At 60.8% G+C, this 24,710-nt stretch overlaps 2 protein-coding genes across 4 annotated transcripts in view; one reads left to right on the top strand and one right to left on the bottom strand.

Annotated features, from left to right (window-relative positions):
• Cerk (ceramide kinase) overlaps window positions 1-19,062 on the top strand; it is a gene marked incomplete at its 5' end in the record, with an annotated part of 46,777 nt that extends 27,715 nt beyond the window's left edge. Inside the window, 10 exons of the mRNA XM_047549827.1 lie at window positions 369-494; window positions 1,327-1,390; window positions 2,164-2,309; window positions 7,263-7,337; window positions 8,217-8,369; window positions 10,142-10,247; window positions 11,642-11,712; window positions 13,624-13,829; window positions 14,580-14,788; window positions 16,205-19,062. Of these exons, the coding sequence (XP_047405783.1) occupies window positions 369-494; window positions 1,327-1,390; window positions 2,164-2,309; window positions 7,263-7,337; window positions 8,217-8,369; window positions 10,142-10,247; window positions 11,642-11,712; window positions 13,624-13,829; window positions 14,580-14,788; window positions 16,205-16,277 (1,229 nt within the window). The remainder of the gene's footprint in view (window positions 1-368; window positions 495-1,326; window positions 1,391-2,163; window positions 2,310-7,262; window positions 7,338-8,216; window positions 8,370-10,141; window positions 10,248-11,641; window positions 11,713-13,623; window positions 13,830-14,579; window positions 14,789-16,204) is intronic.
• A 117-nt stretch (window positions 19,063-19,179) lies between these two features.
• The window catches only part of Gramd4 (GRAM domain containing 4), an 85,713-nt gene continuing 80,182 nt past the window's right edge, over window positions 19,180-24,710 (bottom strand). For all 3 annotated transcript variants that reach the window (XM_047550914.1, XM_047550913.1, XM_047550915.1), the window contains exons 15-19: window positions 23,984-24,128; window positions 23,154-23,247; window positions 22,381-22,465; window positions 21,801-21,869; window positions 19,180-21,410 (exon numbers count right to left, since the gene is read on the bottom strand). In XM_047550914.1, the coding sequence (XP_047406870.1) occupies window positions 21,306-21,410; window positions 21,801-21,869; window positions 22,381-22,465; window positions 23,154-23,247; window positions 23,984-24,128 (498 nt within the window). In that variant the 3' untranslated portion in view covers window positions 19,180-21,305. The remainder of the gene's footprint in view (window positions 21,411-21,800; window positions 21,870-22,380; window positions 22,466-23,153; window positions 23,248-23,983; window positions 24,129-24,710) is intronic.

Raw genomic sequence — 24,710 nt, 5'->3', positions numbered from 1 at the left:
GCAGGATTCCGGAGTCTGGAGCCTTCCTTGCCCCAGGCGGAAGCACACTCCTGCCAGCCAATGGTTAGACTGGCTTTCCCTTACCAAAGTGGGAAAATGTGTTATCTTTGTTCTTTAAGCTCTATGTGTACTTTTTAATCGGACAACAGGAAGCAGAATTTTGAGGTTTGATTTGCCCATGTTCTTTTAAAAAAAAATTATAAATTATTTATTGATTTATTTATTTTTACGTGGTGCTGAGGGTGGAACCCAGTGCCTCACACGTGCAGGGCAAGCGCTCAGCACTGAGCCCCCGCCCCCGCCCCTGGCCCACATTCCTGGTTTTACATTTGTCGCATTCCTTGTGTTCTGGTGATGTGGTTCTGCAGCATCCAGACCCAAGCACTTGCTGGTGTTCATCAACCCATTTGGAGGGAAAGGCCGAGGCAAGCGGATCTATGAAAGGAAAGTGGCGCCGCTGTTCCTGCTGGCCTCCGTCACCACCGAGGTCATCGGTAAGGCGGGTCCAGCTGGTGCACGGGAGGAAGCAGACGTAGTCAGTGCAGGAGGTTTTTGTCCCATAAGACCATTTTCAACAAAATAGGACTTTGTTTACACACCAGAATGGAAGAGCACAAAATCAATAGTGTCATCTCTTCTCCCCAAGTCTCAGCGAATCGGGCACTGAGAAGACAGAGGGCGTGGACAGGCAGGACATCCTGCAAGAAGAGATACATGGCTCATGTCTAGGCATCGTTTTCCCTAAGGGCATTTAGTAAACATGACGCAGTCCCAGGATTCAGGAGGCCAAGGCAGGAGGATCACAAGTCTGAGGCCCGCCTTAGCAACTTAGTGAGACCCTTAAAATTAAAAGGGCTGGGGGTGCAGCTCAGTGGTAGAGCACCTGAGTTCCCTCCCCAGGACTGGGGAGGGGAAGGGTATTTACAAAAAATTCTAATGATAAAAAAGTGACTGTGGGAAAATAAACACTCAGAACTCTGCACACAGTGGAATCTCAGCTCTGAGACCTTCTACCTTGGGTCAGACTGTGGACGAACATTTCCTCTCTACATATCCATGTGTTCTAAAATTGCAAAGGTGACCCGAACAGTAGGGAGAAGCGTAACGTGGAGGCTGGATGTGATCGCTGTCAAGGAGGGCAGATGATCAGGTTCCGAGAAAGTCAGACCTGACCCCGTAGAGGGGACTGCTCACCCAGGCCACCCTGTCCCCTCCTGGGGGTGGTGCTGGGAGGCTCCTCAGGGCCCTGGCCACTGCCCTCGCCGTCTGCGTGAGACACAGCTCACAGGCGTGAGCGTAAACTACCGTGCAATGTTGTCCCCACAGTGACCGAGCGTGCGAACCAGGCCAAGGAGACTCTGTACGAGGTCAACACGGACAAGTATGATGGGTGAGTGGCACCGGCAGAGCAGCGGGCAGTGCCACCTCGCACCCCAGGTGCCTTCCCTCATGTCCTCCTGACCCTGCAAGTAAACATGCATCCACAGAGCGTCAGCACAGGGCTGGGAAAGGGTCCCACGTGCCCCCTGGGCCCACCCTGGCTTGGAGGCTCTGTTTGCCTTTCAGTCTCCCAGGACACTTGCACAGCCCTGCGGGCAGTGACCCGGCCAAGGACATGGTCACGTGAAGTTGAGGCCATGGTGTTTTTATGGTTTTGGATCCTGCTTTTGTTTCGGTTGTGCTATGAGCAATTTCCCATGTCCCAACCATTTTATTTTAATGCCCACATCACGTTGTTACACAGATGCACCGTGACTTAACTGGTCTCCCACTATTACCCATTTGGGCTCTTTCCACTTTTTGCTCTTGAAGTAAGAGAGCATTCTTGTATATGCATCTCTCGGCATATTCTGGTTTTTTCAAAGTAAATTCCTAGAAATGGATTTTTTCCTTGGTGCTGGGGGTTGAACTCAGGACCTTTCACGTGCTGGGCACAAGCTCTACCCCTGGGCTACATCCCCAGCCTGAGTTCAGGGTCTCAGGCGGGCTGGCAGGAGCTGGTCACATAGCCACTCTCTGCCTGGCAACCACTCAAGTCCCAGGCCCCGGAGGGAAAGCCGGCCTAGGCTGTGCCCTGTTGGGCTGGCAGGGAGGCACAGCTTCTCACCAGGACACCAGCCAGGGCTTCTCCCTGGCCGGCGCCCTGACCGCCGCTCCCCGCAGCATCGTGTGTGTGGGCGGCGACGGCATGTTCAGCGAGGTGCTGCACGGTCTCATCGGGAGGACCCAGAGGAGCGCCGGCGTGGACCAGAACCAGTCCCGCGCCAGGCTGGTACCCAGCCCCCTCAGGATCGGCATCATCCCCGCAGGTAGGGCCCCGGCGCTCCCGACGCCCCGCCTCCGTACTCCGCTGCGCGCACACCTGTCCTGCCCCCAGGTGCTCTCGGGAGGGACCCTTCTTGGGTCCTCCAGGTTCATTGCTCAGACTGTGACTTTACCCCCTTACAGGGACTGTGTTCTCTGGGCTTTTTGTTTGTTTGTTCGATATTTTTTTCTTTTTCTTTTTCTTTTTTTTTTTTTTTTGGTGCTGGGGACGGAACCCAGGGCCTCACACATGCCAGGTAAGTGGTCTACCATTGAGTCACCTGGCCCCTGGTCGCCTCCTTCTTTGAAAGATAGTGTGTGACCAATAAAATGAACACCTACGCGTGTTCGTAAGGGACATCTGCTCCGGGAGTACCAGCCGCGTGCAGGGCCCAGGAACCAGCGGCCGTGGGCGTGTCTGCTCTTCGAGAGCTGGTGGTCGGCGCTGGGTGGGGGCTGCAGCCCTGGAGTCGGGACGCCTGGGGCCTGGGGCAGGTGAGGCGGTCAAGGGGTCTTCAGCAAGAGATGGCTCTAGCTGACCTGGAGGAGTAGGGAGTGGGAGTGGGCAGGCAGGAGGAAGGAGGTGACCTCCCCACTGCTGGCCGGTGGCCTCTGTTCCCAAGGCGTCTGTTGGGCTCAGTGTATTTGCCATCTTTCTAGGAAGCAGCTCCTCCTTAGAAACATCAGAGCCAGGCAGAGTGACTGCTGGCCTGCAACACCACAGCAGGCAGCAGCGTCCCCGTCCTGTGCCTCCCGGCTGCAAGCTGACCCCACACAGCCTCTGTGCCTTCTGGCTGCAGGCTGACCCCACACGGCCTCTGCCCACGCGTGTGACTCCCCACGTGGCAGCAGCTTCCCCGTCCTGTGCCTCCTGGCTGCAGGCTGACCCCACACAGCCTCTGTGCCTTCTGGCTGCAGGCTGACCCCACACGGCCTCTGCCCACGCGTGTTTCTCCCCACGTGGCAGCAGCTTCCCCATCCTGTGCCTCCTGGCTGCAGGCTGACCCCACACGGCCTCTGCCCACACATGTGACTTCCCCAAGTGGCTCTTGAAGTAGTACGGTGAGCGTCCCCGTTCTGAGGATGCAGATAGGAGGTACTGGGGTGCGGTCACACACTCATCGGGCAGGTCAGGAGATGGAGCTCAAGCCCTCGCTGCACCCAAGTGTCCGCCCCGGAGCGACACTGTGCTCCCACAGCGGAAGCTGTCCTGTCGCGGTCACTGCACCAGCCTCTGCCCCTCAGCTCTGACTGACAGGGACGTCACCCGTCATCTTAACCCGTGAATCCCCATTCTGCACCAAGGACGTGCCTGCAGGTGGCAGCCCATAGCTGTCCTCAGGACCAACCTCTCTTCTGGGGTTGCCTTAGCATCACATCTTGGGCCGATTAGGATTGTGCTTCAGTCGTATTCTGAAGGGTCATCATCTGAGATGCCTCGATCGGACGGAGTGGTTACTTGCCTCTGTGGCGTGTTGAGGGCGTTGCTGACTTGGTGGGCGGCTCACCAGATGGTTGTATGTGATGGAAACAGTGCAGCAGGGAGACCCCAGCTGACTTGATCCTCCCACTGAGGATAAATAGGAAAAGCACGCAGGCCCCATTCCATATCAGATCCCTGCACTGGCCTGGCCATCAGCAAACTGTACTGTGGGATGGCAGCAGGGCCCCCGATGTCCCTATCCCTTCCCAGGCCCCGTGGATCCCTCTGTTCATACAAGGCCTTAGGAGCCGGTGTCTGCCTGCCCCACAGTGGGGACTCAAACTTCCCCATGGCCCAGCACAGGAGCCCTCCGGGAAGGCAGGGTCGCGGCTGACTGAGCACGCTGTTCAAGCTCCAAGTTGACAGTCACTGGCCAGGGTTTGCCCTTGGAGGCCAGAGGTGGCCTCTTGTCTTGCTGTCTTTGCTGTTCGAGGGCAGTTCTAATCCTCCTAGTGACCTGGACTCTCACTGTAAGGCCACATGTCCCTGAGGACAGCCCGCCGTCTCCAACCTCACCCGCCCTTCCCTCTGTCTGCCCTGGCCACCACACTCTCTAAGGACTCTGGTGCTGGTGGTGGTGGCCCGTGAGGCTCCAGGCAGGAGATGTCTTCCTTGTGGACGTCACTGATGCGGGTCTCCTCTGAAGGTCACACCCATCTGGACCCCGCCCTGGGCCCAGGGTGGCCATGTGCCCACCCACAGGGAGCTCTGTGCTTGGCCGTCCTGGAGTCTGAGGGCGCTCGGTGTCCGGTTTGCCATCTTTGTATTTCTCTCCTTTGCGAAAGACCCTCTCCTTTCACCTGGCCTTTTGGAGCCTCCCTGGGGAGTGGGGCTCTACCTGACTCCGTGCTCGCCCTGGGGGCAGGTTCCACCTGTGTTGTGTCCCTTGGGGTGGAAAGTACAGCACTGGAGGGCAGGGAACCCCATCCAGTGTTCTCAGCCTTCCCTGTGGCTGCACAGTGGTGCACACCTTTCATCCCAGTGACTCTGGAGACAGAGGCAGGAGGATTGCAAGTTTGAGGCCAGCCTGGGCAACTTAGTGAGACCCTGTCTCAAAATAACACTTAAAAGGCTGGGATGTAGCTCAGTGGTTCCACCCCAGTACCCAAACCCCCAAGATTCTGGGTTGGACATTTCTTTATGGCGAGGTGCTGACTCTGTCTGGGCCCCAGGGCATCTTCCACCCCAGCATAGGTACCAGGTGTGGGGACGGGCAGGGGCTCTGAAGATCTGTACCCTCAGCCTTGGGGTCGGGAGGCCTGCGAGGGTGCTGGTGCTGGAACCGAGGCAGGACCACCAGCATCTGGGAGGTGGCTTCTGGTCCCACGGAGCTCAGGAGTTTGCTCCAAGCTCTGGACAGGCACTAAATCAGGGCAGCGAGCAGCCAGCTGTTTCTGAAGCAGAAAGACCTGAAGGGTGAAGAATCAGGTCTGAGCTGGGCGGAGAGGTTCTCTGGGCTCAGTGTCAGATTGGGTTCAGGTTTCCGGGAACATGATGGACTTGCTGGGAGCCCACCAGCGGCCTGGGCAGGAATCACCTCCTGTGTCTCAAAACCTAACGCTTCAGCAGAATGACCTGCAGACCTATCGGAGGACTCAGCCTAGCACGTGGTCATTGCCGCTGGGACCAAGACATGTAGAGCAGGTCCCAGGAAGCCCTCTGTCCCTCCAGAATTCAGGCTCCCTGTGTTCTGTGCGCCTCACACCTGTTAGTCCAGTAGGAAGCATTCGGTCAGTCCCTGGGAGTGATGCGGGCACCCCGGAGCTGGGTCTCATTCATCCTGAGCCCTCGAGGTCCTGGGCCTTGCCTGGCACACCTGCCCTCTGTCCAGCACGCTGCTAGTGGATGGAGCACTGCACTCGGCCATGATGAGGGCCCCTTCCTGTTAGGACCGCCTGCCGTGGCAAAGTTGGAAGTTCAAAGCCCTCCATGAAGTTCCTGTTTCGGTTTTCCCCTTGGGTTTGTGACGCAGACCAGTCAGCTCTGAGGCACCTGGACACAGCGGAGGCCTCCAGAGGCCCTGGGTCCTGCTTCTTCATTCCAGCTGAGAACGAGGCTGCGTGTCTGCCCGCTGAAGGCCACAGCTCCGAGCGTGGCTGGTGGAATGCAGGGCTGCCCCGGGCCAGGACTGGAGTCTGCGCGCGGCTTTTCCCGAGGGTTCTCAGGAATGCTGATGCTTGTCGCTCAGGCTCTGTGCGGCATGAAGATGGGGAGTCTGAGGGGCCTCGTCTCCTCAGGTTCTGTTAATCACATTTAAGAATCAGCGATTCCTGTGACCCTAAGGGTTCACTTAACATTGATAGTGTTGACTCATATTTGAAAGAAGATGATACTCAAGCTCAAGTCTTTAAGATCCCGAAGGAGACGAGCACACCCTGGATCGTGAGTGTGCGGGAGCGTGGGTCTGTGTGCCTGTGAGCACACCCAGGGACATCAACCGTGGAGGCCTCCGGTGCGCTGAGGTCACTGAGGGCCTGTGCTGCGTCTCTGTCCCGACCAGGTCAGCACCTGACAGGAGAGACCCAGGACAGATCGCTCACCACGAGACCCGAGCACCTCTCTGGGCCCAGGCTGAGCATGCGGGTCTGTGGCTCTGGTGGCACTCTGTGCCTGTCACCCTGTGGCCCTCCTCAGGAGTGCTTATGTGACGGTGGCGGCGCTCTGTAGGATGCTGCCTCGCGGGTGTCCCAGGAGACCAAGGCCAGGGTGTCCCTGTTTCACGCTCACACCGTGCAGCCCCACCAAGTCACCAAGTCACTGAGTCTGGCTGGGGCTATTATAAGTGCCATGGGGTCTCCTCTGCCCACAGCTGAGCACAGAGCAGGGCTTGACTGTGACCCGGTTAGAGGGAGGCCTGTGGCCTCCCTGCCATGGTGCAGGGTCACTGGCTGGCAGGGCCTCTGTGCAGTGGTGCCTCCTGAGCAGGTGCCCGCTCCCATCCTCAGAGCCACACTCTGGGCAGACGAGGGCGTGACCCCTGGCCACAGGCAGGAGTGTGTGCTCAGGGGTCAGCGCTGTGCAGACAGGCCCCTGTGGGAGGGCCCGGCTGCTTCCTCGAAATTCACCCTGCCACTGAGATGGCGTCTTGGTGTGGCGGTTTCCTTAGCGTGTGTCCCGTGACCCTCACAGTCGACCGTGGCAATGCTCAGTGCAGACTCCTGTTGCTGTCCAGGCCTGGGTTGCAAGGTGCTGCCGGCAGCCGTGCAGAGGTGGGCGAGTGTCATGCACCACACACAGCTGTGCAGGGGGGGCCCACTGCTCCCCGCAGGCCTCCCCAGGGCTCTGTGAGGCCCAGGAGCCTCGGAGGCCGCAGGGCGCATCCGGCCAGAGAGGAGTCGCTGGATGCCACTGCAGGGACCCGTTCGTCTCCCGGCCTCCGTCCTTCAGCCGAGCTCTGTGCTCCTCCTCTGCTGGCCTGGAGGAGAGGCAGGGTGGGCCCGACCTGTGCCCGCGTCACACTGAGCCCTCCCCACAGGGTCGACAGACTGCGTGTGCTACTCCACCGTGGGCACTAATGACGCGGAGACGTCGGCCCTGCACATCATCCTTGGTGAGTCTCCTCCCCGCCGGGCACCAGCCCCGCTGCCTTCGTGGTGGCCCTGCTCCCTCGTGTCCCCATAGCCCTGCTCGCACACCAGCGTCCAGGTGGCGACCCTTCACCTCTGCCACACTGCCCTCCCACTTCCCAGGCCCGCCCGCGGGCCCTGCTAGGGGATGGGGACAGGCTGCCACCACATGCTGTCCCTGCTCTGGGGCCCACCCTGCTTTGCCCTGGAACCCTGCCTCGCTCGCTCTGACCCGAGCTGTCACTCTGCCCCTCATCTCCACTCAGCCTGGCTCCCACAGCCAGCAGCGCCGGGCCTGTCCCTGGGCTCTGTCCTGCCGCCACACCCCACTGCTTTCACGCATGCTCTTGGGATGCCCCTGGGTGCCCACTCTGCCTGGGCAGGAGGGCCGTGTTCATGGGTGGCTGTGGATGTGGCCGCCTCTAACCTCCCTGTGAAGCACCCACAGGGCTGCAGGATGGTTCACGCCTTCAGGTGACAGGGCCCCGCCCCTGGCAGGGAGAAGAGGGTCGTGGAACCTCTGTGAGCTCCCGTTCATGGTGACTGTCTGACCCGGAGTCACAGAGACCTCGTGTTTTAAAGTGGCCACTTCGGACTTGTATTTTCATTGTGGTTACTTCCCTTCAGTCTCAAACCCTCCACCCTCTCAGTGACATGGATGAGTTTTGTGGGTACATGCTTATCCTGTCCCCAGTGATAGCTTCCCAGGGAATTTGAGACAAGTGTCATTTGAATCAAAAACAGGGAATCAAAAGAGGGACCCTGCGCTGGGCCTGCTCCGTCAGTGTGTCTTGCATGCGCACCTCCTCTGAGCTCAGGTAGGGCTGGCGCCTGGCCCTGAGCACACCTGCCCTCTCCTGCAGGGGACTCGCTGGCCATGGACGTGTCCTCTGTGCACCACAACAACATGCTGCTGCGGTACTCGGTGTCCCTGCTGGGCTATGGCTTCTATGGGGACTTGATCAAGGACAGTGAGAAGAAGCGGTGGATGGGCCCCGCCAGATACGACTTCTCAGGTAAGAGGGCGCTGCGTGGTGGCGGGCACGCCGGGTGCTGCGCCGACCAGTCCCGGGCCCTCCGAGCGAGGCAGCCCCTGCAGATGGGCCTGTGGGCCGTGGCTTCCTGTGGCTGGGAGCAGTGGGGCTGGACGTGAGCCCGGATTCTGTGACCCAGCACAGGTAAATTGTAGACTCCGAGACGCAGGGGTGTCTGCACAGGGCAGCCGGCCCTCGGGCGGCTGCAGCGTGAGTTCCAGGAGGAGAGAGCCGTTTGCCATCACCCAAGCACAGTGGCCACAGGGGCAGGAACCTGCCAGTGAGGGCGGCCTGCACCCGTGTGGGAGCCTGTCCTTTGGGCACAGTGCCCTTCAGCTCCCACAAACGCATTTGGCCATCGAGTCCTGCCAGGCTGACTCGGCCCTGACCCTGACCCTGGCCCTCAGGCCAGACGCCTCCCTGTCCACGTCCCACTCCACAGCACTGCTTCAACCCCAGGAGTCTGGAGTAAGTGGCTTTGCGTCCAGCGGCTGTGAGGTAGCAGCCCCGTCGCCTGGCAGAGCGAGCGGAGGGTAGAGCAGGTGGGGCTGAGCAGGCAGGTGCCGTCCCACCCCTGGAGGGTTAGTGTGGGGACGCAGGGACACCGAGGCTCCAGGAGGCCGCCCTGGAGGTGGCTGCTACAGTAGGCGCCGGCCCCGCAGCACCTGCCTCCGTGCCTCAGAAATGGCCACGCGTGTCAGTGCTCACCACGGGCAGCCCCCTCAAGGCCCTGGGTGCTGGACACCTCATGGGCCCACAGGGGTGGGGAGAGAAGCCAGAGCCACCACCACGCAGAAAGAGGTGGCGGGAGCCCCAGGACCTTGGGAGCCGTTTCCACAGAGCAGATGCCCCCGAGTCCAATCCTGCCAGTTGCCACGCTGCACGGGACAAGCAGAAAGGGCAGTGGCAGCGGTGCAGCCACCAGGCTGCTGAGGCCGCGGGACTGCGCCTCCACAGCTGGCCGGCGCGTGTCCTCTGGTGGCGAGAGCTCATGGACAGTGGGGCCTGGGCTCTGTGTGGAGGCTGGGAGGCCTCGGTGTGCTGGCGGCCAGGGGAGGTGGGTCCCCCGTTGGCCCCCGAGGCCAGCATCACACCGCAGCAGATGTGGGCTGGACACTGGGAACATGCAGGCCTGTACTGGGCTCAGCAGCAGAGAAGGAGCTGTGACGTCCCCCTTATGCTTGCAGAGCACCCCTGAGCCTGCCTGGCTGTCCTCCTCCAGTTCCCTGGTGCCCACTGCCCTCTCCCTGCTGTCCGGCACCTGCTTTCCTGACAGCTTTCTCCCAGGCTGGCTCCAGTGGCTTTGCCCCAGGGCTGGGTGCCAGCCCCACAGCCAGCACCATGGACAGCACCCGCAGTTTGCCCTTAGGGAGGCAGAGTTGCCCTGGCCCTTGTCCTGAGCCCTCCCAGGCTGCCACAGGTGTGCGGCGGGGGGCCTCTGGCAGGGACCAAGCCCTGGGGGAGGGCGCACTGCTGACCACCTTCAAGTGAGGAGGCCAGGACCCCAAGCCACCGGGACATGCAGGCCTCATCACCAAGGCCATGTGGGGCAGTGACGGAGAAGACCCTGCTTTGCCAGCATGGAAGAGCCACAGCCCTGGCCTCTGCTGTCACTGTGCCCAGACGTGGAGGGCAGAGCCCCTGCAGCTCCCTTTGGTGGCCACCAGGAGCTCCCTTTCCTCCCTGTAGCTGTGACGCAGTGGCAGCTGCGCAGTGACCTGCAGTGCTCTCTCTCGGCCACGCTCTGTCCCCAGGTGTGAAGACCTTCCTCTCACATCACTGCTACGAAGGAACGGTGTCTTTCCTCCCAGCCCGGCACACCATGGGGTCTCCACGGGACCAGAAGCCCTGCCGGGCGGGGTAAGCACACCTCTGGGTCTGTCCGTTGCACTGACATGAAATGGGGCCTGGTCTGGGGCTTGATCCTGGTGGAGGCAGACACACGGGAGGACACTGGTTTCCCTGGGCTTGTGCAGGGCTGGCTCGCGGCTGCACCTGGCAGTGTGCACCGGGGCACCTGGCCGTAAGGACACAGGACAGGTCCCACTGTGGTACAGGACCGAGGCTCCTGCCCACGTTGTCTGCTCCTGCTGGGGTTCCCTGGCCCCTCCTGCGGCTGGAGATGAGCAGTGCAGGCGAGAAAGGACGCCAGGGCAGCCGTCTAATCCACAGCTGTGCGTGCGTGGCTCCGGCACAGGGAGGGCTACTCGCAAGGCCAGTCTGATGGAACCTGTGACTCAGCAGCCTCGTCCCCACCCCTGGCAGAGACCCTTGTCGACACACTTTGCCCGGCTCCACGATGGGAGCTCACCCATGATCGAGAGCCCTGGCCAGTCCCCTGAGCCCCTCAGAAGGCAGGGAGCAGCCACAGCAAGAGCCCAGGTGCCAGCCAAGTGGGTGGACCAGGCAGCTCCGTGAGAGAAGAACCCAGACGGGAGCGAGGAGGGTGGGAGAAGCAGGCTACCCCGTGGCTGCGTGTACTCTGCCCCAGCCACACGCTCCCACATCAACAAGCAGCCCTTCCCTACTGCCCAGTGTGTCCCCAAGTGCGTCCAGCCATGTCTATACAGGCTGAAACAGAACCACAGGGAAACCTTGATTTAGCCGCCCGGGCCGTGTGGCCACGTCAGTGACAGCACAGTGTCTGTCCACCCAGCCACTTGTGGCTGCTGGAGGCCAGGAAACGGGTGATGCTCGGAAGCACGCAGTCCTTGCCTTGCTGAGGACCATTCCACGTCCTCGCCTGTGAGTGGGGAGTTCGAGGCCATCGAGTCAGAACATTTAGTTGCTGCCTTGCTAATTTGATTCCATGGGTGTTGACACAGCCCCCCTGGGGGCATGTGGCCCCGGCAGCACCAGACCAAGAGCACACCTCAGCGGTGACCGCGTCCCGGCTGAGGGCTCTGCGAGGTCTGTTTGTCGCGTGGCTGGCACGAACGCCCCTTGCAGGCTCACGTGAGAGCAGAGGCGCTCCCGGCCAGCCCGCCCTCCAGCTGGAGCCGGGCTTGAAGGCTTGTCTCAGGCGGCTGCAGGCGGCCTGTGCTCGAGGGCCACTGGTCAGCACTGAGAGGTGTGACTCTAGGAGATCTGATTGTGAGAGTTCAAGTTAGAATGCTAAGGAAGTGTTTGAGTCAAGCCTTGGAAGCTGTACTGTTAATCTCGTAAGAGAATTTAGACACGTTCACGTGTGCCGGGCACCCCGCTTCGTTGCCACAGCTGCCCGCTGAGACTGGTGACCATGCTCTGTCTTTCAGGTGCCTGGTGTGCAGGCAGAGCCGGCAGCAGCTGGAGCAGGAGCAAGCTCAGCACGGCGCGCCAGACTCCGGTCAGTCCCACTCACTGCCCCAGTCCTGCCGCTTCCCCCGCCAGCTCTCCCTTTCCTCACTCCCGGACGCATGTGGTCCATCCCTCTCTGGCTTTAGCAGCAGCAGGCCTGGGGGGCAGGAGCTCGTCGTCCGCCGACAGACACTGAGGCCCTGATGGCTCCAAAGGTCAGGCCCAGCAGAGGCACTGCTGGGCGGGGCGGGGAGTGCCCGGGGCCGGTGTCACAGCTGCCTCAGACCACGCAGATGCTAAGCTTGCTTGTGCTCGGACGCCGAGGTTTCATGTCACAACATATCATTATTATTATATGATTATTACTATTATTATTATTATTATCGCCTTTGTTCAAAAACACTGCCTGCCTTCTCGTTCGTGTTGGACAAAGCAGATAGAGAGCCAGGGTGTTTTCCTTTGCTGCTGGGTTGCACCAGGGGCCCTCGCGTCCCGAGCGTGCACCCTGCCCGCAGCCACGCCCTCGGCTCCACTTCTCTCCACTGTGGGAAGCTGCCCCGTCCTTTCCAGGTTTGGCTTCACTGCCTATGTTTTATCTCCTATGCTTTCGGTATCATGAGATGTCCCCAGGAGCCCACTGGAACCAGTCTGGGCCACGTCACTGCCTCAGGCTCATCTCCACTCTCTTCATCTTTCCTCACGGACGGCAGTAAGACTGCCTTCCAGAAGTTTCTCTGACTGCACACCCAGTCACTGGCGTGGCAGCAACGGCATCCCCGCAGCGGCTGTTTCTTCCGACACTCCTGACGTTCTCTTCCACTTTGGCTTCTGGCCTTGCCGTTTTCATTTCTGGGCTGCCCATGCATCTTGGGTGGTCACTTCCCTTTTGATCACCTGCTTCTTTAAAGTGCTTGTGGCTTCCTGCTGAGACAAGGAGGAAACACAACTATGCACTCTGCTGTCCGTGCGTGTGTCTTCCTTCCGTATCTCCTGCCTGCTCACCATTTCTTAGCTCCCAGACTCCTCCATGGTGGCCTGTTTAGTCTGCAACTTCTGTCAAGCCTTTTGCACCTGCTGATCAGACTGTTTCTACAAAATGATTGGTGGGCTGTTTGGTGGAGACCTTGAGCTGAGGGAGGCAGGCACCTTGCCAGCACTGCAGCCTGGGCCCAGCAGGAGCCCCTGTGCTTGCCCAGCCAGTCGTCAGCATGGAGGCCCAGGCAGAGCAGGGCAGGGTCCATCTTGTGGACGAGTGGCCTCGTCACTCAGTTACCTGTGGCTGAGCATTGGATCTGTCGTCCTGTACTCAACACGTTTTAGGCTGGGCGTGTGGCTTGGTGGTAGAGCGCTTGCCTAGCGTGCTCGGTCCCCTGCTCCATCTTGGGAGGCCATGCTGCACACGTCCTGGGCCCCGCCAGCACCAAGGACTCGCCAGTGCTGCCCAGCTCTTCCAGCAGAACCCATGTTATTATTCTTTGCCTTTCTCCAACCATTCAAATGCATGGAAACCACTCCTAGTTCAAAGGCCAAAAGCACATGGTGGGCTGGACTTGGTCCAGGCGGTGGTTTGCTGATCCATGCTCTAGATCACTGTCACAAGTCGCTGGTGACGCTTGGGCCCAGCACTCAGTGCAGCTTCCTGAGGCAGGTGGGCAGTCCGTGTGGATGTTCCTGGCTCTGGTGGTGGCCGGGAGGGGAATGTGCTGGAGGTCAGCCAGGATGAAGGCTGAGGCTGCGGCGACCACTCTGAGCCACGCTGCACTGTGACATCTGCCCTGTTCTTTCTGCTTCAGAGAAGGTGGAGGCATGGCAGGTCATCTGCGGCAAGTTGGATGTTCCTGGCTCTGGTGGTGGCCGGGAGGGGAATGTGCTGGAGGTCAGCCAGGATGAAGGCTGAGGCTGCGGCGACCACTCTGAGCCACGCTGCACTGTGACATCTGCCCTGTTCTTTCTGCTTCAGAGAAGGTGGAGGCATGGCAGGTCATCTGCGGCAAGTTTCTGGCCATCAATGCCACGAACATGTGCTGTGCTTGTCCCAGGAGCCCCAGAGGCCTGTCCCCAGCCGCCCACCTGGGAGATGGGACTTTTGACCTCATCCTCATCCGGAAGTGCTCCAGGTTCAACTTCCTGAGATTCCTGCTCAGGCACACCAACCAGTACGATCAGGTCAGTGGACGGGCGGGCACGTGGCAGCCAGGGCGAGGCGCGTCCCCGAGGGCAGTCCTGGTCTCCCCGTCGCGGGAGTCCATCACGCAACTCCAGGAAGGAAGGGCAGGTGTTTTGGTTTGTTTGTCACTGACTCGAAGCTCGTCAGTTCCTCCTCGTGAAGGTCATCTGGAACGTGATTCTCGGAGCACAGAGGCGAGGAGCTGACGCGTCCCAGCCTGCCCCGCTCAGGCTCTTCCTGGGCCACCCTGGAGGCCCTCCAGGTCCAGGCTCCGGAGTGGACTCTGCTCGACCCTGCCCGGCCGCCCGGCACCAGCACCCTTGCAATCTGCAGAGGGAAGGCCTGGGTCTAGTCAGGGGCAGACCTGGAGTTTTCTGTCACAGCTTTTAATTTTAGTAAACTTTTGTTTTTTTGCTTAAATTGTATTTAAGGTGTAGTCCAGTGGTAGTTTTTACACGACTTTTTTAAGTAGAGCTTATTAAAAAGAGGATGGAAGAGTCTACAAAGCACTGCTCGTTAACTACCAGGGCTCTGAGAAGGGCTGCGGTTTGGGGTTGCTTGACCAGTGCCCGGGGAGGGCAGCTCCGGGTCGCTGTCTCAGTCGTAGGACTCGCTGAAAGGGGTGGCTCAGAGCGACTGCCGGCCGAGCCCTGACCAGGACCTCGCGGGGACTGGAGCCTGCTGGCCAAGGGTGCAGAGCAGGAGGCTCGCCCGCCACGCGTCACCTCCCTCCCGCCCTCTCTCGGTAGTTCGACTTCAGTTTTGTTGAAGTCTACCGCGTCAAGAAATTCCAGTTCACGTCCAAGCACCAGGATGACGAGGACAGCGACCTCAAGGACGGGGGGAAGCAGCCGTTTGGGCAGATCTGCAGCGACAGCCCCGCCTGCTGCTGCTCGGCCTCCCGCAGCTCCTGGAACTGTGACGGGGAGATTCTGCACAACTCTGCCATTGAGGTCAGGTGAGTGGAGGCCAGCTGCCCGCAGTCAGGACAGCCCCTGGGGCACACCCGAGGCCGTGGGTGCCGCCAGGAGCTCCGGGTTGGTTCCAGCCCTTTCTCTGTGCGGTCAGATGCTGAGCACAGGAGGCGGTGGGGCCGGCCTTCTGCAGGGCCGCCTCCAGGGCCGCGAAGCCCTCTCTGTTCCTTTTCCCTGCGACACCTTACACCGGCTGGCACTGGCTTCTGCCTGGTAGTCTTTCTTTTTTGCCAAATAATTTAAAAACAAACAAATGAGACTGCCTTCACAGGTGCTGCTTAAGTCCTGGGTCCCTGAACCCACGGGAGACATGTCCTTACAGGGCCACGCCGAGTGCAGGAGGGGTGGCTGCACCTGCAGGAGGCAGAGGGGGCTGGGAGGAGCCCGAGGCTGGCAGGCAGAGGCGGGAGCAGGGGTAGCTCCGGCTGTGGAGGCCAGCAGCCGCAGGGCTCCCGGGGACCCTCGGCACCAGCTCTGGGACCTTCCCCTCCAGGATCAAGGGTTTTCACCACTCGTCTAAACGAGGGAGTGGCCAGGATGTCTCCAGATGTCCCAAGCCCTGGGCCCAGGCTCCAGTTCCTTCTGGCACATGTGGCAGTTGGTGGTTAGCCAGCTCCTGCCTGAGCACGAGGGCCGGCCAAGGTCCCAGGAGACCCACCACAACAGCCAGCCATGCAGGCGGGACTGGCTTCTGCTGCAAGTTCAGGAGAAGGGTCCTTGTGAACACTGACTTAAGCATTCGTTAAAGAACTCGGGTGACCCAGCGGTAGCACTTACCTAGCCTTGCGAGGCACTGGGTCCGATCCTCAGCACCACACACAAATACATAAAGAAAGATAAAAAGGAATGCTTTCAAAATTAGGAAGGTGTTCTTGACATGCAGCCCAACTGAGCTGCGACCTGACACGTGCCACTTAATCTTGGGGTCTTAGTTGCTAAAGTACATCTGCGGTTTCAGTAACCGCAGTGAATGGAGCCAACAGGGCTGTCCTGCGTGGAAGGTGGCCCTGTCAGCTGGGACCCAGGACCTACAAGCTGCTGGCAGGGCACCTCCAGGACCCTGGTCTGCTCCACTCCCGGGCTCTTGCTGGGGACAGGCTATGTGGGAAGAGGAAGCCGCGGCACGCAGAGTGGAGGCACTGGGGATTGTCACCCGAGGTGTCTACACCCACTGAGTGGGTGTTGGAATTAGAACTGGGTCTGCCGGTGCCCTGGCCCTTCCATGTGGCCATCAACATGTCTACAGGGCAAGACTCTAGAGTTCAAGGGGCCACTGCACCTGTGGCCTGTGTGCAGGGCTGGACTTGGTAGTCCACAACGACATGGTGCTCCTGGTGACGCCCCCTGCCCTGTCCAGGCAGGGACACAAAGCGTTACAGTGTGGCCCTTTGTCTCTGCAGGGTCCACTGCCAGCTGATTCAACTCTTTGCAAGAGGAATCGAAGAGACGCCTCAGCAGGAGCCCTGCGGCTGAGGAGCACCCACGTCCACCTCGTGCTCGGGAAGTATGAAGATTATTTAAGAAAATTACCACAGACCAATTATGTTGATATTTACATTTACATTTAGAAATTTATTTTTGATAGTTGAATCTTGATTTTAGAAAAAATACCTTTTGTCAACAATTTTGCGCATACTTGGCGTTTAAGTCCCCTGGGAGCCGAGTGGCACTGCGCACAACCGAGTCTCAGCGAGTGGCACTGCTGACGTGGGGCCCGGCTCAGGGGGCAACAACGCACAGACCTAAGGTCGGCCCCTAGTGGCTCCAACGCAATAATTTTAGGGACGTACTAGAACTTTCCAGGAATCAGGCCCACCTGCTGGACGCAGGGCAGCTGCTGGGTCACCCCGATCAGCTTTGCAAGATTTCTTCTGGAATTGTTTGTGAGCAGGCTCTGGAAAGTAGCTGTTTCTCTTTGCCTTCATTTTACATCCACCCTCCCTTACGGTCGGCGCGCTGCTGTGTGACGCTTGCCATCCGTGTGGTGCCAGGAGCCCCTGAGGGCGACGTCGCAGCTTGCAAGCCCCCTGCCCTCGGCCTGCAGCTGTGCTTGGGTGCCTGCGCTCCGTGGTGGCTGTGGACACGCTGGTGAGGCACTGGCAGGGCTGTTCCTCTTAGAAAGGCAAAACAGCGCTCAGCGGGGAGGCTCGCCTGGTGCAGGCCCGAAGGCCTGGGCTGGTCCGCTGTGTCTCCCCTCACGCCCTCTGGGTGTCCGCCGTCTCCTCCAGCAGCCAGCCATGCTTCCTGCTGAGGCCCTGGAGCCAGGGACCAGGGGCCTCCCCGCAGGCCTCCCTGCACTGGGCTCCCAACTGTGCCCGGCCTTGCTGTTCTCAGACCCACGTGTGTCTGACGGGTGGACGGCAGGACGTGGTGCCTGACCGCTGTCACTGCTACGAGACCAGGGCTCTGCTGCGGCTGTGTCGCTCCTCCCCAGGTCCCCAGGTCCCCAGGTCTCGGCAGCGTGTGGCAGAGCATCTATTTTGGGATTTTTGCATTGATTTATATGGAGGCATACACAAAACCTCCTGTTTGCCATTCAGTGCCACCCAGGCAAGGGGCAGATTTTTCTGTGCACAGCTTTTCGTGAATGGGCTGTGCTGGCAAAGGCAGCTGTGGCTGAATGGTTCCGCAAACGAAGGCTGCGTGACAGTGAGCAGACCGTGCTGTTCCTGTCCATGTTTGCTCCTGGTTGGGAAGAAACCAAAGGGTCAGAGTGGCAGCTGTTTGAGAGGGCGGTGACCGCTGTGCCCAGCAGCTGGGCGGGCTGGGGGCACCCTCGGACCAGGGTGCTCCCGGAAGGTCCCACCTGGGACGGCACCTGACTCCCATTTCCCTCTGGGCAGCCCAGGTGGAGGGTCCTGAGGAGGCTGATCCTGCAGCCTGGGACAGCTGCGGGGGCCTCTGCCCTTCCCACGATGGGCCGGCTCCGGGAGGCCTCGTAGCAACCTGAGCCCTGCGCTCAGGAGGTTCAGAGGAAAGTATCCCAAGTGATGGTCGCTTGTGGACACGTGGGCTCTGGCGGAGCTGGTCTGTCGGCTTCCTCTGGCTGGCGGGTGCCTAGGCAGAGCACTGCCCGGGAACGCCGGGAGGAGAGGGCTTGATGTTCTGCCTGATCTTGCTGGTTTCAAGATTAGGAAATGGCATATTTGATCTGATACGTTTGAGAAGACAAAAATAAAGTTACTTTGGGCAGAATCTGGCATTTTCTTTTACAAATTTCTTTTCAAAGCAGAGTATTTTCATGAAAATACACAGGTGCAAAGAAGAGGAACAAATGAAGGAAGACGCGTAGCTGTGCCTGTGCCCGAGACCAAAGGGCCTCTCAGCCCTGGGCTATCCCCGAGGCGGCCTCCCTGCGCATGGGACTCCAGGCGCCACTTCCTGCTTCTCCAAGGCAGAGTGCTCAGTGTGGGCATCCGTTTGCCTGGAGAATGCGGGGCTGGGCTGACACTCGCTGCCCCTGCTGGGGCAGCTGACCTCCAACCAGCATGATGGTGCTGGTCGGACTGCACAGGCCACTCGGGAGCCTCTGGAGACCCCTGCTCCTTCGGGTGGGGTGCAGTGATGCCACAGCCCCACCCTGGGCCCTCCTTGCTCCACCTGCCTTCCGCAGCTGGGTGAGGGGCTGTGTCGTCTGAGGAAGATCAAGCTGGACTGGCCTTGGGTCAGCGGTGCAGCTGGGGCTCGGGTGGCCATGGAAGAGCGTGCTCAGGCCGGGCTGTGGGTGCCTGCAGGTTCCCAGGGAGCGCTGTCCCTTCCGCTGTCTCCGGCACCCAGGACCCAGGATGGTGCCTGCAGTGGCTGAGTGGACGGGGGGGAGCGGGGCACGGGCATCTGACCCCCTGCACACTCCCCAGGTTTCCACCTGGCTGCTGCCCCCTCCTGGGGAGCTGGGCCGCTGCTCCTCGCACTTGTGTGGGCTGGGGCGGGGAGGCCAGGCACCGTCAGTGTCCCACACAGGTCTCCGCTGGACCTCAGTGGTTTTAGAAGCCACGTGGGATCCTGGGTCCCTCTGTCAACATTCGTGTCTCAACCAAGTCATGTCACCTGGGACCCTTCTGCCCAGGACCCCTAGGAAGCTGGGTGGGGTCAGGGCCTGCACCCCAATCCCAAGGCACTTCCCGGTCTCAGTCACCATCCCTCCCCAAGCAGGTGTCCCCTGCTTTCTGGCCTCCATCTTCTGAGGCCCAGGCCTGCCTCCTGATGCCCACAGCCCAGCACAACTGCTACCCACCCATCCCTCCCTGAAGCCTTCCTTCACCAGGCAGCCCAAACCCTGTGGCAGAGGTGGCTGCAGGGCCCCGGGAGTGATGGAGGGCCACACAGCCGCAGGCCCTGCCAAGAGAGCCGACGACCCAGACCTTAGCACAAAGCATTTTAATTTATTTAAATAAAAATTATAATTTATACAAGACTTTTTCTTTAAATGTTTTTTTTTTTTTCTTAAAAATGTGGTGGGATTTTTTTCATCAGTTCTTCATACAGTACAATCCTTTTGTAGAACCAAAGTTACACCAGTAGTGATTATTTACAGATCCAAAATAGACTCAAGCTCCGGACATACAAAATTCAACATTCATTCTAGTTCAGTGATTAGTCACAGAAATTAAATATCTGCCCAGATTTATGCACTTCAGCGAAACCCTGCTGGTCCCCGACAGGGAGCTCAGAGCCCCGCAGGCCCCTTGGCCGGCCCCGCAGGCTCCAGAACACCCACTACTGGCCAGCCCTGGACTGTGGACCCTCGTCTCCCCGACAGGCCTCAGGCCCTCCCTCCAGGGAGCCCGGCCACACGGCAGGGCAGGTCAGTCTGCATCTCCCTTCCTCTGTGAAAGGGACTCGAACTAACCCACTCGCTCCAAGAGGCCCCCTCCACTCAGGGACCCTCCCCACTGTGCTTGGGAGAGCACCCAGCGTACCCACAGGAGGACTCACTGACCCTGGACCCCAGGACCTCGCCTGGGGCACTGCCGAGGCCCAGGAGAGGTCTAACCACCACCCAGAGGAGCTGCCCCACAGCCATCCCTGGGGACAGGTGGGGCCCACCCTGCCTCCCCTCAGGCACCTTGGGGTCCTGCTGCCCCCACTTCACCTCATGCACTGGCGAGCGTTGCCCCTGAGGGGGCTAATGCCCCAGCCCAGGGTGGGGTCTGCCTTCATCGACGGAGGCTGAGGAGCCGGGCCATCCAGCAGCTGGCACCCGTGGTGCCCGGGTGGCAGCCCCCACCCTCTGGGTGGGATGTGTGCTTGACCTGGCTGGTCGGTGTGCTCGGCCCACGCACCAGGGTGTGACCCGGCAGCCCCTGAGAGGGGCGTCCAGAGTCCACGCCACCAGGTCTCACACCCAAACCAGCAAATGAGGATCAGAGCAAAGGTAAAAATGACATCTGAAAAACGATACAAAAATAAGAAAAACAGCTTGCTCTCTGTAAAAAATATAATCTTCTGTTTCTTCAAAAAACAACAATCGCAGTGACTGACACCCGAAGGACTCAGGACAAACCGAGGGAGGTGCAGTGCCTCCCGGAAAGCGTGCAGACGGGACGGCCACTTCCTTCCGAGGCCCCGGCCTGCCCCCGGACTCCACACGGCTTCTCACTTCAACCAAAGGCAGACGTCCCAGGTGACGTGCGCCCGCCCGTGAGCCGCGGAGCCCCAGGCAACACGTCTCTCATCCACACCAGAACTTGCTGCTCTGGGGCGGGTGGGCACTGGGAGTGGCCTGTGCCCAGAGGAGCACTTGGGCACATAGAAGGGAAACACTGTCAGACCCCTGGGCAGGCCTCCGCCCACGGGGCCTCCTGACAGCACGTGGGCCAGGAAACTCAGGCTGCCCTGACCCCTCCCGACCCCGTGGCTGTGGAGGGAGGCCGAGCCTCGCCAGGCTGTGGCTGACCTTCACCAGACCAGCCGAGACTCGGAGCTCAGCAGTGTCCTCCTGGGCTCCCCAGGGAGCAGTGTGGAAAGGTGTGCCTTCGTTCACGCCCACACCCTGGCCGTCACCCGCCACGGGGCCAAGGTGGCAGGTGCAGTGGCGGCTGGGGAGGGAGGCCCCGCCCCAGCCCTGCACTTGGAGGACTAGCACACTGGGGGTGGGGAGGAGCTCCGCGCCCTGGTGACACTCTAACCCCAGCAAGAGGGCCCACGGATGTGCTCAGCTATGGCTTTGGGGGAGGCCTCTGGCTTCTGGAGACTGGGACTCGGGGCCTCGAGAGCCGCCGGGGGGCTGGGGCCAGGTCTCTGCCCAGGCTGGGATGGAGGAGGAGCTGTGCCTGGTGATGGGGCGGCGAGGGTCCTTCCCGTCTTCAACAGGCCTTGAGGATCCTCTGCCACCTGTGTCCACAGGTGTCCACTGAGGTGCATCCAGTGCTGTCCTCGTGAGCTGCAGCCCCTCAGCCAAGGGGTCTATGGAGCATGGTCAAGGCCACAGCAACCACAGGCCGAGGAAGAGCGTGCAGACGTCCGTCTGCCCGTGCAGGTCCCCGTGACGCTGGGTCGGCACTAGCTGTCGCCGCCCGAGGCTGCTGCCGAGGTGATCTTCACGTACTGGCTGAAGATGGTCTCGAAGGCCTCGTCCCTATGCACCATGGCCCCGAACACCAGCGGCTGGTGGAGGAGGCACCCGTGAGCAAGGCGCCGCGGCTGAGCGCTGCCAGGCTGGGGCCAGGGCCACACGGGGTCCAGGAGCAGAAGGGCCAGCCGTCCTCCTGCCCAAAGGCCCCCGCCTTCAGAAAAAGCGAGGGAGAGGCAGGGTACCTGCTGCAGGCTCAGCCCCACCCTCCCTGAGTGCCTCTCTGTGGCCTCGACACCAGCCCGTGACTCTGACCCCACCAAGGGCTGAGATTGCTGGGCCCAAGCTCCACACCATTTCCTGCTGTCGAGAGGAGGGCCCTCCGCCCTCGCTGAAGCCACAGCTGGTCCACAGCTCTGAGCGTTCCCAGGGTGCTTGGCGCCAAGCCCCTGCCACACCCAACCCCGCAGCTGCCTGGCACTTACTTTCTGAGTTGATGGCGTTGACACAGCAATCCCCATGCCCGAGCCCGGGAGGACGGACAGGACCTTGTACTGAAAGGACACAGCATGGGCATCATTAGGAGCCTCTCCGGGGGTGGGGCTGCAGCTGGCCCTCCACAGGCATGGCCGTCCCAGCCACAAGAGGACAGGGACCTGTGAGTGCCTGCTCACTCTGTGACTGAGAAGCCAGACCAGCTTCCCAGAGGACACTGCGTAGGGGAACAGGCCCCAGACCTGACTCCCAGGGCCTGACACCAGAAGGGCATCTGTCAGCACTGACAACCCAGAGGCCAGGCTGGGAGGGCCCCAGCCCTGACTGTGCCTCTGCTACCCAACAGTACACCTAGAGAGGGCGTGGCCACAACAGCACGGCTGTCCCAAGGCCTGGCCAACGGTGGGAAGGAAGGGACCCGGCCCAGCAGACTGCGTGGGTCCACCCCACAGCAGGCTGGCCTATCTGGGCCCAGGAAGTCTCTGGTGGCAAACTCCAGTGCTGCACGTGTATACAGTAAGACCCCCAGTTCTCTGGCCCTAACTGAAAGGAGCGGGCAGGGTGTCCCACCTTCTGGATGTCTGTGATGTCCACCAGCCTGATGACTTTGTTCCTCTTTGAAGACCCGGATTTGGAGCTTTCGAAGCACAGGTAACTACATGGGGGAGACCGAGAGGCACCGTCTACACCAGCACCCGAGGGCTCGTGATGTGTGGGTCTCCCCCTGGGGCTGTGCTCCCCTGGCTGCAGTGTCCACAGCCCCAGTGGGACGGCAGTGCCCCCCGCCCCCTGCTCCAGCAAATAGCCCGGGTTCCGCGCTAAACCCTTCCTATGGGATTCCCAGACCCGTCATCAGGGGCTAGAGGGAGCCGAGCCTTGGCTGCTGCTGCAGGCGTGGGGACAAGGTGACACTGAATCCCTGCACTCCCGCCTCCCACGCCTGGGGTTGAGACAGCCAGGATGAGCGGGCACAGTCTTGCCTGGCAGAGAAGAGGCAAAGCTACCTGCGACTGCTGTGTCCAGACAGTGGCAAGACTGGGGGCCTCGGCTCAGCAGGGCACCACACAGTCCCTTCCCGGGAGACTGCCCCTCGCCACCCTGAGCGGCCTCGCCCTGGCGAGAGCGTCCCAAGGAGGTGCGCACCAGGGCTGAGAAGACAGGGCTGCCTCTGGCGAGCTCGCAGAGGCGGCAGTCCTGTCCCTGGGAGCTGGGGCCAGGCCGAGCAGTGCAGTGGGGCTGGGTCCACCTGCTGGGCCTGCCCCGGGACCCTCGTCTGCCTCTGCCAGCAGGGTCGCACGCCAGGTCCCGCTGGGCAGTCGAGGGCAGCGCGTGGCCTCACTCACTTTTCGGTCACGTAGAGAACCCCGTTCCTGATGTAGTCCGTGGGCATCTTCCGGTCTCTGTTGATCAGGCAGCAGCGCCAGCCGTTCTCACACACTAATGGGGAGAAAACCACCTGAAATTTCCTCCTGCTGCAAAGACAGTCCTCCGATGGGACGCTGCCACCCATCGGCAGTGATTCCTCCAAGAGGCAAGTCCCTTCGGCGTGAGCCGGGCATGGCTCCGTGCCCAGTACGAGGCCTGGGTTCCATCCCCAGCACCAGAGAAAGTCCACAGTGAGAGGAGGGTGGACGGCCAGGAAGGAGGTGGCGTCTGTGCGTCTGGCAAGCACCCGCTTCCTTCTGCACACGAACACAGGTTTATGGCACAAGCACCCAGGCTGACGGCACAGCGAAGAAGCCATGCTCAGCACTTGCTGCTGCAGACCAGCGTCCAACGCAGAACGAGGAGCGCCGGAGAGACAGGACACTCGGCGCTCTGAGGCTGGGCTGTGCCGTTCAGCTTTACGGCTTGTCCCCTGTGCACCCCCACGTTCACATGGGCTCCGGCGGCCAGTGGGCACAGCCGAGCCCCCCGGAATGCCTGCTGTGAGGGAGCAGGCCGCCTTGGCTTTCCACCACTAGCGTGTGGGTAGCAGAGGCTGCCTCTCCAGGGTGCACCATGCCCGCTGCCTGGGACATGCCACGAGACCCGGCTCCACCCTGCCACCCTCCCACAGGTGCCATCAGCCTGCCTTGGGCGGGAGGCCAGTTCGCTGGCTTTAGTTGAGCCTCCACCCCGTCTCCCAGTGGCATCTGTGCCGGGCTGGGTCAGGGACTTCCCGTGCACATACCCGCCAGTGGACGCTCGTTTTCAGTCAGGTTGAAGATTTCATGGAAGTTCCCCTTCTTGGTGCTGTGGAAGCGACCAGCGTCTTCGTCCTTGCTCAGGCCAGTGGGTGTGCTGGAGACGTAGCTCCGCGACGAGGCTGTTTGTAGCTGCCAACAGCACACGGGGGCCTGTCAGGCTCTGGGCAGAGGCAGCTGGCCCTGCGGGTGACTCACAATACACGGGCTTTCCTTGCCTGCACCCAGATGCAGACCGACCAGCTAACAGGCCCTACCCCTCCTGCAAGCTCCGCTCCGAAGGTGGGCACACACCCCCACGGGCCCCTGTGCGCCTGTCCAGTGCTGCACAGATGCCACTCCTCAGCTGGGTGGGAGACCTTCTCCTCTCCTGCTGACAGCCTGCAACCTTCCCCAGCCCACGGTGCTGGGGCCAAGCCTGGACACAGAGTCCAAGGACACGGCTGCCTGTCATGTCTGCACAGAGGCAGTCGAAGCCCACATTTCAGAAACCAGGACTGGCCACCAACGGCAACTTAAGAAAATTAGACACTGCATCGGATCACAGCAGGTCAGGGGACTTCTGCAGGGACGCTTTGTCATGCCCTGACAGTTGGCCAGAAAGGAGACCGCAGGCACATGTGACCATCACAAAAGGACACAGTGCTGGTGACACAAGGTCATTAACATGTGGAGCACAGCTGAACACAGACCAAGGGCCGCAGGACACCTGGG

Source organism: Sciurus carolinensis, chromosome 4, assembly GCF_902686445.1.
Source record: "Sciurus carolinensis chromosome 4, mSciCar1.2, whole genome shotgun sequence".
Classification (NCBI taxonomy): domain Eukaryota; kingdom Metazoa; phylum Chordata; class Mammalia; order Rodentia; family Sciuridae; genus Sciurus; species Sciurus carolinensis.
The sequence above is the reverse complement of the archived record's forward strand: the minus strand, read 5'-3'. Positions and strand labels throughout refer to the sequence as shown.